The sequence below is a fragment of the Gymnoscopelus microlampas genome, assembly GCF_963454915.1.
Source record: "Gymnoscopelus microlampas genome assembly, chromosome: 3".
NCBI lineage: Eukaryota > Metazoa > Chordata > Actinopteri > Myctophiformes > Myctophidae > Gymnoscopelus > Gymnoscopelus microlampas.
This window is the reverse complement of record NC_139940.1, coordinates 17333046-17345600: the sequence shown is the minus strand read 5'-3', so window position 1 is coordinate 17345600 and position 12555 is coordinate 17333046. Positions and strand designations below refer to the sequence as shown.

Here is a 12555-nt window from a genome sequence, read left to right as displayed (position 1 = left end):
TATTATAAGCAACTTTGGGCTTGTTTTTCTGTAAAGTTGCTTGTAAATATTGGTGGGTGCGATTTTGTTGGGATTGTTTCTAAAGTGTAGTTGATTATTTGGCCTTGTTTCCTAGTCCTTTAAAACAGTGGTTTCTCAAACATTTTCATGGACCCCCAAATTAATATGTATTTGTCCGCGGACCCCCTTCTGAAAGTGTTTTGTGCCATGGACCCCCGTACCAGCTTGTAGATCGGCTATGTTCAAATATCCGATGCACGGTTTTCAAAGTGCTGCTCATGTGTCTTCAATGAATACACAGGAGGACCCCAATGGAAACAGGCCATAGTGCTGTCTTGGGTGCAATCCTTTTAGCATTGTATTTTTTGGGCAAACTGTTAATGAAGTATTCAATCAATCAAAAACGATCATGATGTAGCCTTCTTTTGGCCTTGTTTTTATACACCTGGTTGCTTGTTTCTCTCGCATACCTGGCAACGGTGGCCGTCAGGCGGGCGGGACGGAAGTACTGGCTTGATTTGAGTGACTTGTACAGTAACCAATCGCTACGACGTCTCGAACGCCGTCGCCTCGGTGGACAGAAGAAACGTCACAGACGTCGCTGTGAACTTGGTTGGTTGCCGGGTATTGAATTACCTCCGGGCACGAACATCACAGCGTGAGTATAATAAACAATACAAAATAGAACTGTAGTTGTATAAAATAATGTACCGATGAGTCACTAGGCCCAGTGTTTTATTTTTACCCGTCAATGAATTAAGTTTGGACAGTCAACTGAACTGAACTCATGGTCGCCTCCAGGTAGCTAGCTAGCCGAACTAGCCCTTCATGCTAAGCTTGCATTAGCTACTGCAGGCTAATTGACACTATCTCTCCCTTGTTGGCTAAAAATCAACATCGTTCACACACGTGCCTTCTTTAGTTAAACCAGTTGAATGGCAGAATAGCTGTGACAGCTGTCTGAACTGTCCCAGGTGCTGTGATGAGTTAAGAACGTGCTCTGCGAAGTATAGGGCCTTTACAATTACAAATAGAATCACGCTATGCTAGTCTCACTGTCTGATTAAGGGTAAGATAAGCAGGTAAGTTAGCTACGTTGATGATATCAATCGTGTGCAACGAGTAGACTGACTAAAAACAATAACGTTGAAGCAGTGTCCACCAGACACTTATCATCTGTGTGGCACACAGGTGATTAGTGTCTGGTCTAGTGGACACTGATCTTGACTCCTAAACGGCCAAGGTCACCTAAAAGCCAGCAGTAACATAAATTAACCTGCGGAGGTGATAGGCACAGTGTGTGCCAGTCACCTCCGCAGGTTAATTTATGTTACTGCTGGCTTTAGATGACCATGGCCGTTTAGGAGTCAAGGGTCTGCAGCCCCCATATACTCCCAATGAATCCCCTCCTTTTCCTGTCATCCTTTCTAAGTATGGGCAGTGTGTTGGCTGCCAGCGCCCCGAGTCCGGCCCCGGCCCCAGCTCCAGCCGGAGGTGGCCAGGGGGCACCAGGTCTCATGTCTGTCCCTCCAGGGTTCTCCATGCCTCCAGTTTCTACGGGCCCGCCAACATCTGGCTCCGTCCAGCCTACAGATGATGAGTCCCCTCTTCCAAACCCAGGCACATATGAGGAGTGCCACCGCAAATGTAAAGGTTAGATCTTGTTGTAAGTTGCTCTGGACAAGTGTACCTGGAATGTTGGAAGGATTTTGCCATTGATTTTCACTTTAAACTACATTTCGGCTCCACATACATAATCCATCATTGCCCAAGTGTGACCCGATACAAAAATGCAAAACAAAGTCTATGCAGGCTAAAAAGACCAGTATTGTATGGCAAGTAGACACTACCATGTTGTCAGACTAGCTCCCTCTATTTGCCATTTTGCGAATTGCCATAGCCAAGCTAGTCCCTAACCTAATTGGAAATGCAATGCTGTTCCCATAGTCTACTGATACCGCTACTAGAGCTGTGCATGGGCCCCAAAAACTTCAGCCCTAGCCCGGCCGTCGACTGTGCTGTTCGAGCTTGGCCTGGCCCCAACCCAACAAGGTTCTACAATTTATCAGCCCGAAACCCAACACCAACTCTATTTCATCTTTCTCTGATGTACGCTTTCTCTGATGCCCGCAGCCACGCAACTCTGTGATGTGATCTCTCTCGACTCTGATACATGCAAACACAGAACAAACGCATCACATGTGTGTTAGGGGGAAGCATAATGGAGACGAAACAGAGATAATTGTTATTATTGGAGAAGAAGTATGTATTTCTCTGGTGTGTTTTAGAAAGCGGGATTCCCTTCAAATGACATTTATTTACATTTTATGTCTGATCTATGCTTGTGTCACAACAAAAAAGAACAATTAATTTACTATAAATACACATTTAGCAGTGAGGGAGTCAATCCCTGTCCGCATGCGCAATACTGCTCCCGTAAGATTGCATTGGGAAAACATGGCCACAGGCTGACATTTTAAGCGACTTTAAACACTTGCTTCAACCCGCCAGTTAAGATTTTCTTTGCCGCTAGAAGTTAAAACATCTGAGAGCAGTGCAGAAAACCTTTACTTTTTGGATACGATGTGCGGAAAAGGGTAAGAATCATGCATAGTAGAAAATGTCCTGCTCAAACGGCACCGAGCTTCTTGGGACCTCATCTCGGAGCGTTAGCGGAGGGAGAGGTTCCAAATGGGGCTAATTGTTTGGTTTAAAGCAGGGGTTCCCAAACTGGGGGTCCACAGATGATTAGCTTAATGTGCAACATAGTTTTCTCACTCAACAGTAAACAAACAAACATACAGTATGTGTATACAGGGTATCTGCACATTTCTAAAGTTACAATTTAAGGACTTTTAAGACCTTTTTAATACCAAATTGGGCAAATGTTCAAATATTACGTAAGAAATAGGCAAAATAGCCGATCTACAAGCTTGTGGTTTGGCTCTTTTCACAATATTTATCTGTGGAACCGAGTCAAACTAAATGTATTGCCTAACATTCCAAGTGCTTGTCAGGGTGGAGGGTCCCAGTTCAAATATGATTATTTCTGGGGGTTGTGGCCTGAAAAGTTTTAATGTGTCTGTCTGTGTGATAGTGCTGAAAAAGAGTACTGTACTTGTGCTCAGCATACCTACTCTTGGTAAATAAAGGTAAAATAATAATATGTGGACTGCATAAAGGTTTTAAGACACCGCAGGCCTTAAAAAGAGCTTTCTGAACTCTAGGTTGTTACAGGTACAGTCAGTGCGAGTTTCACTAGTTAGTGATCTCTGCCAACATGGTTCTCAAGTGCTCTCCCTGATCGCTTTTCAGAAAGTCCACTTCATCTTGGAAAGTAACTTTGCAAATCCTCGTCAAGATTATCATTTTGGCCTTGCTCAACACCTTTCACACACACATTTCTAAGTTAACATCCTATACCTTAAAAAAAAAAAAATCATAATGGCGAATATGTGGAATGATACTTGTCCAGGAACAACTTGAATATATATATATATATATATATATATATATATATATATATATATATATATATATATATAATTTTGTTTTTATATATCATTTTTTATGTGACCATGATGGATTATACAAGTGGAACCAAATGTGAAAAAAACGCTGTCACTATCCTTTTAGATGTAGCATTGATCTGAACCTGAATGCAATATAAATCTTATCCAATGTTTGATCTGTGTGGGTAACATATGTAAAATGCTGTATGTTATTGGTGTCATCTTAAAATCTAGTTTAAAGAAGTGTTTGCTTCATATCTCCCATTTTACTCTGTTCTCCTTTCCAGAGGTCTTCCCTATGCAGATGGAAGGGGTACGGTTAGTGGTCAACAAGGGTCTAAGTAACCACTTCCAGGTCAGTGATGGATCTAGTTCTCTTGCTCTTGTAGGTACTTTTCAATAATTAGTTTAAGAGGGGTTCAGTATAAGAATTTCCCAACGTAAGGTACTTGTTCGTCAAATGGTCTCCAGTCAGTGTAAGTGATGACACTTATAATAACCACTAGGTGGCAGTATTAGCAAGGTAGCCAAGTCAGGGATCAGGGCCAGGGGACATGCACCTTGCATATTCATCCCCATATGAATAGTGTGAGCTCCAGCTTCAATATAGACACAGGGACTACAAATTTCACACCCACTATTGAGACCGTTAGAACGATGTACTGCAGCTGTCACTGCATTCTCTATGAGATTAATATGTGAGTTAGCCTACTTTTAAAATGATCCTACATGAACTGGAGATGATATAGAGTTGAATAAAAATGTTTCCAAATGTAGTCAAAATGTTTCCAAAATATAGTGTCTTTATCAACACATCTTCTTGTTTTCTCAATAGTTTGTTTCACATTTAATTTGTCACTTGAATGGGTTACCCATAATGTTAACACAGCGGCAGACTGACAAGTAGTCTCATTTCAGTGACATCACTGTCTTAACGAGCGCCGACCTTGAAGAGGAGAATTCTCATCCCAATCCCGACTGACTTTGTTCATGTCTATATTTTGAACATGTCATAGGCTTATATTCATTTTCTACCTACCGCAGAGCTCCAACGGTACATGAAATATTAAAACGTGTGGGTTCATCGTTGTTGTATTAACTTGCCTGAATGCAAGTTGGGACTAAATGGAAGAGTGACATATCCCGACATTTTCAACAATTTTTATAGTGAATTCTCCAGGTTAGTATTGATATACAAATAGTCTTGCAAGATGCTGTTTGGATAATTGTCCAAAATAGATAGCCTATAAAAATTATACATGAGATCTGGGTATTGAAAACCTTAAGCGATGTGTCTGTGACTTGTATATACCATGCGATCACATAAACTTTAGATTTCAGATGATAGAACTTTTGTCACACTGATGGAGTATATTAGTCACATTAAAAAAGGACAAATAAAAAACAAATGGGACACTTTATTAGAACACCAAAAAAAACGTTACAGCCTCAGTAGTCAACCAGTGAAATTACGGTATTTTACGATGCCTCTCATAGAGCATGCATTGACAGACGGACCTCGCTTGGGTGCACTGTCTCAATAGTGGGCGTACATTTTGTAGTCCTCGTGTGTCTCTACTGAGAGAGAATCAGTGCCTCAGTGTACAGGGCGTGTACTGGTTAACAAAACTGTTGCATTGAAAAGTTAGTGGCTTATACAGTAGTACAATACATGCATTAGGATGCTTTACTTACTTGGGTGTGTGCCGTACATGTGCCATAGCCTATTGTTATGTGCATGATGTGTGTGAGGTGAACAAACATATATCTTATGTCATCATGATTTGTGTGGGTGGGAACTCATTTTAAGTGTTATCCAGTTTAGTAGACCTTTTATGAGTTATCCAATTTAGTAGACCTTTTATGAGTTATCCAGTTTAGTAGACCTTTTATGAGTTATCCAATTTAGTAGACCATTTATGAGTTATCCAGTTTAGTAGACCTTTTATGAGTTATCCAATTTAGTAGACCTTTTATGAGTTATCCAGTTTAGTAGACCTTTTATGAGTTATCCAGTTTAGTAGACCTTGTATCGTGAGTACTTCCATGTACTGTTTCTCATGTCTTTCTAAATAAAGTACATCAATCAATCAATTGTAGGGAGGTAAATTGATTATATATTTAAGATCTCCAGTAAAAGTAATAAAGTCCTGTCCGAGAAGTTGTCTTGTCATTATATTTACCAAAAATAAGAGTCAAGACAATTTTGTTTTCCTGAATGTGACTCAAATAACAAACAATAGATGATTTGTTGGGATTGTCATACTCGAATAAGAGTGAACATAGCTCGGTCCTACAACAGTTCCTATAACGGTCCATCCTAAAATGGAAAACAACTCTACGAAATGTGAAATATTAAATGATCAGTAAATCATTACATGATCCTTTTCATCTGGCTTAATCTCTACTTATGTGTACATAGTTCCAATGTAAATGTTATGATTGCAGCTGAACATACTTGTGTATCCTGTTTCTTCACAGATAAGTCATACTGTTACCCTCAGCACCCTTGGGGATTCAGGCTATCGGTTTGGTTCCACCTACGTAGGCAGCAAGCAGACTGGACCCGGAGAGGTAGGTCCACCAGTCCATTTAGCACTCCTTGAAGCTCCTTGTCCCCATGTTCTTTGATATTTTGTTGGGAACTAAACAAAAAAACCCTGATAATATATATACCTTCAGATGCAGTTTTTGACTGAAACGCCTGAAAGCAGTTGAACCTACAGAAATGGTGCCACAAAAATAAGGCTCACAAACATTACAGTTTACACCAGGGGTCGCCAACTGGCCGAACCCTGGTATAATATCTGGCCCGCTAGATTATTTTGAGAATATATATAAAGTTTAACATTTTTTATTTTATTTATCAGACTTCACATATGTGGTATATCACGATAGCTATAATGTCTAAATAGAGAATCTATCCCCACCTGAATAATTCTTATTATACAGCAAACTGACCATTCCTCTTTAAATGCTGTCAACTGTCCTCTTTATGCTTTTGGATGGTGGCATTTTTGTTTAGCGAACTCAAGTAAACAGGCTGCACGCTTAGCAAAGCTTAGACCCCAGCTGCAGCCAATCAGTCCAGTAATGACAGCCCAGTTTATGCTCCGTCGTATAGCGATGTCGTGCCCCGAATTAATCCAATATGAATTACAAGCTCACAACGCGTCGATCAGCAACGTAAATTATGCTTAACTAGTCCATACCCGGTCGACGCATCCGTGGGGGGATATGCGCACGTGATCTGGCAACCCGGGAGGCAGTTCGTCCCATAGCTCGCGGGGCCATCCCACAGCTGGACAGCCCCGTAACCATGGCGATGGTCTCACCACCCTACCTACCTACCTACCACTACAGAGCATTGGCAAATTATAGGAGGATAATGAGATGTGTTAATTATGACTATAAAAGTAGCCTATGTCAATTATTAGGAGTTCAGCACCTCCTGCTCAGTCCATAAATTCATTATTCACAATAATGTTAAGGGAAAAACCGACTTGTTTACAGTTTATTATGCCACCACAGCTTCTTTATTTGGATCCATATGTCTTCACAAATGTATGTTTTATAAAGCAGTCTGTCATAGAGTTTCAGGATTTATCAATTTCTTAATTTAGACTTTGATTATATGTTCTGGCTCTAATGCCTTATAACTTACTTACATGCTGACCCCTGGTTTACACCATCCTCAGTTTGTCTGGCACATCACAGCTGCCTAATGAAACCTTCCATGATTGGTTCCCCTCAGTCGTTCCCAGTTATGGTTGGAGATATGGACAACACCGGCAGCCTGAACGCACAGATCATCCACCAGCTCACCACCGCTGTGCGCTCCAAACTAGTCATGCAGGTACACACACCGCTGAAAAATATTGGCTTTTTATTACCTTTTTGTCATCTCAATGACATCATTCTTCTAGTTAACCCATTAAGACCTGGAACGCATCTGTGTCACTTTAGATTTCTTTGGCTATTCAAAAATAGCAGATATACAAGCTCATTGCGCGGCACCGAGTGCCGCGCTACGAGCTTGTAGATCTGCTATTTTTTGAAAAATCGTGAAAACATTTTTTTAAATATTTTTTCAAAAAACTGTTAGGATTTGATTTTCTTTTAAGAATCGCCTCAGGTCTTAATGGGGTAAGGTACATTTTTAGATAATATGAAGACAAGTATAATATGCAAACAATTCTAAGCATATGTTTATGTTTCTTAGAGCATGTTGCACATGTACATCATCTAAATAGTAGTGTGTGTGTGTGTGTGTGTGCTTTTGTTGTAGACTCAGCAGCAAAAGTTTGTGAACTGGCAGTGTGACATGGAGTACCGTGGGAAGGACTTTACTTCTGCTGTAACACTCGGAAACCCGGACGTCCTCGTCGGCTCTGGTATGGTTATGTTTAACATGCCATTGATTCACAAATTTAAAGGCTGGTAGTGTATGAGAGAGTGAGAGAAACCAATCATTTAAGTACAGGACAAAACATAGTTTACCAGCACAGTGGCCGTGTAGTTAGTGTCTGTCCTGATACTGGGAGGCTAAGTCATACCAAAGACATAAAAGTGGTACCCAATACCTCCCTGCTTAGCACTCAGCATCAAGGGTTGGCTTGGGGGTCCCTGCGACAGACTAGAATCATGTCCAGGGGGTGTACTTGTATGTACATCAAGCAGCCGCAGGCTTTGGAATCAGGAGATAGGCTCCTGAACAACGGGCCACATGGCTCCGGAAGGGTAGGTTCCAAGGCTGCTTACTTAGTATTAAAAGAGACAAAACATAGTTGAAAACAAATCCTGTGTGTATTGGCACAAGCAAAAGCACCACAAGGTATTGAATGTTCATTTATCGAATTAAGTCAAAGAAAAATGGCTGCGTTCCTTGCAGGTATTTTGGTGGCCCACTACCTCCAGTCCATCACACCAGCACTGGCTCTGGGTGGTGAGCTGGTCTACCACAGGAGACCTGGGGAGGAAGGAGCTGTCACCTCCCTCATGGGCAGGTACACAGGTAAGATCTACTACACATCCTCACCGTGAACATGTAAAATTTATAGGGTGAGGTAAGGATTTATTTTTAGCATTCACACAGTGTGCCTTTTGTAGACGTTAATTTGCATTGAAAAGTATGTTCTAGAGTCCTATGCAAGTAGGATCCTTTGTGCCCTGTATATTCTAATGATGACGAGGTGTAGTGGCCCTCACCACAAAAGTGGAGGGGGGACTATGAAATTGTCTAGTCTGAAATTTGTTTCTCTGTTTCTCGTCTGTCCTTCCATCCACTGTAATGCTGACTTTGTGCCACTAGTCGAGTCAAAGAGGATAGTTGAAACGGGGAAACAGATGGGAAACGTAACCAACAACGTTACGATGTGTGGAAACATCCAGAGGGGAAGATATTGACGAAGTATTCTTCAAAACTGCATCAAGCCTCTCATGGCGTTACACTGCATTTGGTTACCTGTGACCTAACTCACTGCAGTGAGGAAAGGTCATAGAATCTGATGAGACCAAATGCTGTGCAATGCACCATGTCTGCAACAAAATATATTAAAAATATAATGACCAACTTTCAGCTCAGAGTTACAACTGCCAATAATTGCCAATAAGTGTGAACTGTCTAACAAATGGACTTTAACATTATAATACATTATAAAGTCTTTACATCCAGAAGGAAGGAAGGAAGATGGCTTTATCAGATAGGTGCAGATCTTTGTTGACCGTGGTCTGTTTATAGTCAAAGAATGATGTGCTCCACGCAGCCTTGACATAGTCTATTCATTGAAGCCACTAGATTTGCATCTACTGGGTTTGATAGCCTATCAGCTATCATAGGACACCTATGTCAACAACCTTGGACTGTATCGGCTGTGTTAGAGAGGCTACGTGCACAATAATGTATTAAACTAGAGAGGGGAGTACTTTAACCCTTTTTAATTAATGTATTGATGGAACTGTGAGACTACACTGGTGGGGGACGATATATTTACTATTTGTCGAGAGGTAGAAGTGGCATAATGTGCAGCTACTCCTTCTCCAGCGTTGGCTTTTTGCAGCAGACATTGGTTATTATCTTAACTTTGTTGTTGATATCATCTTTTTCCGTGTTTGAACAATAACATTCACCTGTCCTTTGATGGTTAGGATCCTTCTTGACTTAAAGCTGCACTATGTAACTTCCCTCTTCTACCCCGGATTTGAATCTGTTTTCAGATATTCTTACCATTGAGCTAATAGGCTCTATTAGCTGTTTGCCTGTTTGCTCGGGGGATAAATTGAATCTTAACAGATGTGTCTAGGTGAGACATGACCTTTGACACGATCTAAATGTCTCAATAGAAGAGCAGGGAGACAAAATACAACCACCCCAATTGTATAAGTTATATTGTTTTAACATACTCTACCATACAAATTGGACAAAATTACATTTTATTAATTCAAGAAAAGTTACATGGTGCGGCTTTAACTATTAGTGGCACAAAATCAGCATTACAGTGTGACGGACAGATGAACGCACTGACTAAATACAATTTTCAGGTCAGGATACCAATGTTATTAAACCAGGAGGGAGAACAGAACATTTATCAGCTTCAATTTTATAGTTTTCCAATTTTGTTTGCTAATTTTTCTTGTTTCATCACTTCCAATAACCTGTATGAGTTGGCTAAAATTGGTATCCCGACCTGAAAACGTATCTTCTGTTTACTAAAGCACTGCAGAGGCGTGGAGACTCCAGTTTCTGAATATTTACTCAACAGCAATTATTGGAATATATATATATCTATTTAACACAAATATATATTCTAAATCACTAAGCCCCCTTTAATGGTTCCATTGGCTGTTGTTAATTATTCTGTTTTTGCTGTGTGATCGGATCTTCCCTCCCAGGTGATAATTATGTTGCTACAGTAACTCTTGGTGGAGCCGGAGCTCATGCTACATACTACCACAAAGCCAGCGACCAGGTAGGTAGCTTTGTTACAGCTCGCTATCATTCTGCTGTGGTTGTCTTGGGTTTGCTGTTCATTATCACATCTGTCCCGTCTCCCGAGTGAATGTAAGGACATCTTTTCCAACAGGGAGGTGTGAACTCTACCCAGATTCAAATGATGTTTTATATTTTCTGAGTGCAGTTAGTGTTTTGATTCCATATTCATGTTATCACTTGATGTCTTCAAGCTGCAAGTAGGGGTTGAATTTGAGGCCAGCACGAGGATGCAAGACACCACAACATCGTTTGGCTACCAGCTGGACCTTCCCAAAGCCGACCTTGTTTTTAAAGGTAAACTAATACTACTACAAAAGAATTAACGGGTCATTGACAAATGTTTCCTGTGCATTTACCGTCTTTCCTTTTCTGTCCTGTAGGTACGCTTGACAGTAACTGGGTTGTAGGAGCAACCGTAGAAAAGAAACTATTGCCTCTGCCCCTCACGCTGGCCCTGGGGGCCTTCCTCAACCACCGCAAGAACAAGTTCCAGTGTGGCTTCAGCGTCACCATCGGCTAGGCGGGCCACTGGCCATCTAGAGCCAGCACACAGGCCTCTGCTTGGACAGGCACAGAGACACACAGGGACCTGGACTGACTTTTTTTTGTTTTAGAAACCAGATTCAGAGACTCTCTTATAACTCTGACTTCAGGGACAGAGAGAGCGACAGAAAGAACTACCCAAGGAGCCAGGACTGGCCAAGCCATGCCTACATACTGTAGCACAAATGTGTATTTCCTTTACGGTGTATGGGGGGAAACCCCAGAGGCTAGAGTGATGTGAGACAGAGAGCATCAGGTGATGCATGTGTGATGTTTCATGTTAAATCAAAACAAGCTGTTAGACTTGATATATCTTGGATTGAAAATAAACAATTACTTTTGTAATGCTGGATGTTTGTTGTGGTTTAAACAAGACAAAGGACATTCAAGACATTGATAATGCTGCCATTCCTTGACAGTAGGATATCAAAAAATAAAGAAGCCACCTTTGTGGAACATAAGAAGCCTGAATTTATGGTTACATTATTTGGAAGATAGTATTCTAAACTATACTGTAAGTGTAAACAACTACTTGTTCAACGTTACTACAAACACTTTGGAAAATACAGCTACAAAATCTAAGTGTAGAAAGTGATTTCATGTAATTTCCATATAGTCTAAATGGAGTGAATGGAGATGAAATATGAGCAGGAACAGCATCAGTATTTTTCTCTGAATTCAGAAAGGTATGAGATATTTAAGCACTTGCTGAACATCCATACCAATAACTGTGGAATTTGCCAGACCCTAAACTGTGGTGATGGGTGGAATTGACAGAAGGGCATATGTCACCTTGGCAGCACCTTCCATGATGATGATGGAAATTGCATAAATTAAAACGTTTTCTCCCCAAATTAATCATTCTACCAGTCCCCCCTTAACAGTGAACACACACAGACAGGAATGCAGCTACCTTTTTGGTTGTCAATAACCCTGCTTCACTTGGCCGGACACTCCAACAAGGGAGGGAAAGCTGTTGGGTGTGGAGGAATCATGTACCAGTCTCCATGGAGGTGGGAAAGTATTTCACCTGTGGGCCAGCCCAACACACTCAATAAGACCTTTCTGACAGGCAAGTCCTGTTCGCTTCCACTCAAACTATATTTTTTATTTGGTCAGAAGGCAGATAGAAAAATATATAAGTATTTATACTTAATGTGACATCTGCTACTTCTACATCTCAGGGGTTTAATTATTTCCGTTTGCTGCGTCTTCTGGTCTTATTTTATGAGGGATGGCAGATGTTACTAAACCTACATCGCTGGAATGGGATGACCAGAGTATGTCTGGAACTTCCCTTAAACGACCTGCAGGCTTGTTTGTGACATGAGGTGGGGAGTGACAATCAAAAGACAGGAGAGAGAAACTTAAACCTAGTTTAGACATCTCACCCCTCGTTGCTGTTGTCGAGGGGCCTATTTCCATCGGCCTTTGACCTTTCACACAATCTCAAGTGAGTTGTTGATGTTACAGCTGAAAGAGGAATGTGATGTCATACTGCCCTGAGTG

General features: G+C 41.1%; 1 protein-coding gene across 1 annotated transcript; it reads left to right on the top strand.

The window, feature by feature from the left end:
• Positions 1 to 581: 581 nt before the first annotated feature.
• tomm40 (translocase of outer mitochondrial membrane 40 homolog (yeast)) lies at positions 582 to 11391 on the top strand. The gene is made up of 10 exons (XM_084052840.1): positions 582 to 658; positions 1433 to 1653; positions 3800 to 3867; positions 5994 to 6086; positions 7267 to 7368; positions 7801 to 7906; positions 8404 to 8526; positions 10404 to 10480; positions 10695 to 10797; positions 10884 to 11391. Exons 2-10 carry the CDS (start codon positions 1434 to 1436, stop codon positions 11021 to 11023), a joined length of 1032 nt encoding a protein of 343 aa, XP_083908966.1. The 5' UTR covers positions 582 to 658; position 1433; the 3' UTR covers positions 11024 to 11391.
• The last annotated feature ends 1164 nt before the right edge of the window (positions 11392 to 12555 follow it).

Bases quoted from the DNA above. Each gene is read 5' to 3' on its own strand.
- tomm40 (XM_084052840.1), top strand. From the start codon at position 1,434: ATGGGCAGTGTGTTGGCTGCCAGCGCCCCGAGTCCGGCCCCGGCCCCA. The intron at 8,527-10,403 runs GTAAGATCTACT...CTTCCCTCCCAG, and splicing joins CCTCATGGGCAGGTACACAG to GTGATAATTATGTTGCTACA. The intron at 10,481-10,694 runs GTAGGTAGCTTT...GATGTCTTCAAG, and splicing joins ACCACAAAGCCAGCGACCAG to CTGCAAGTAGGGGTTGAATT.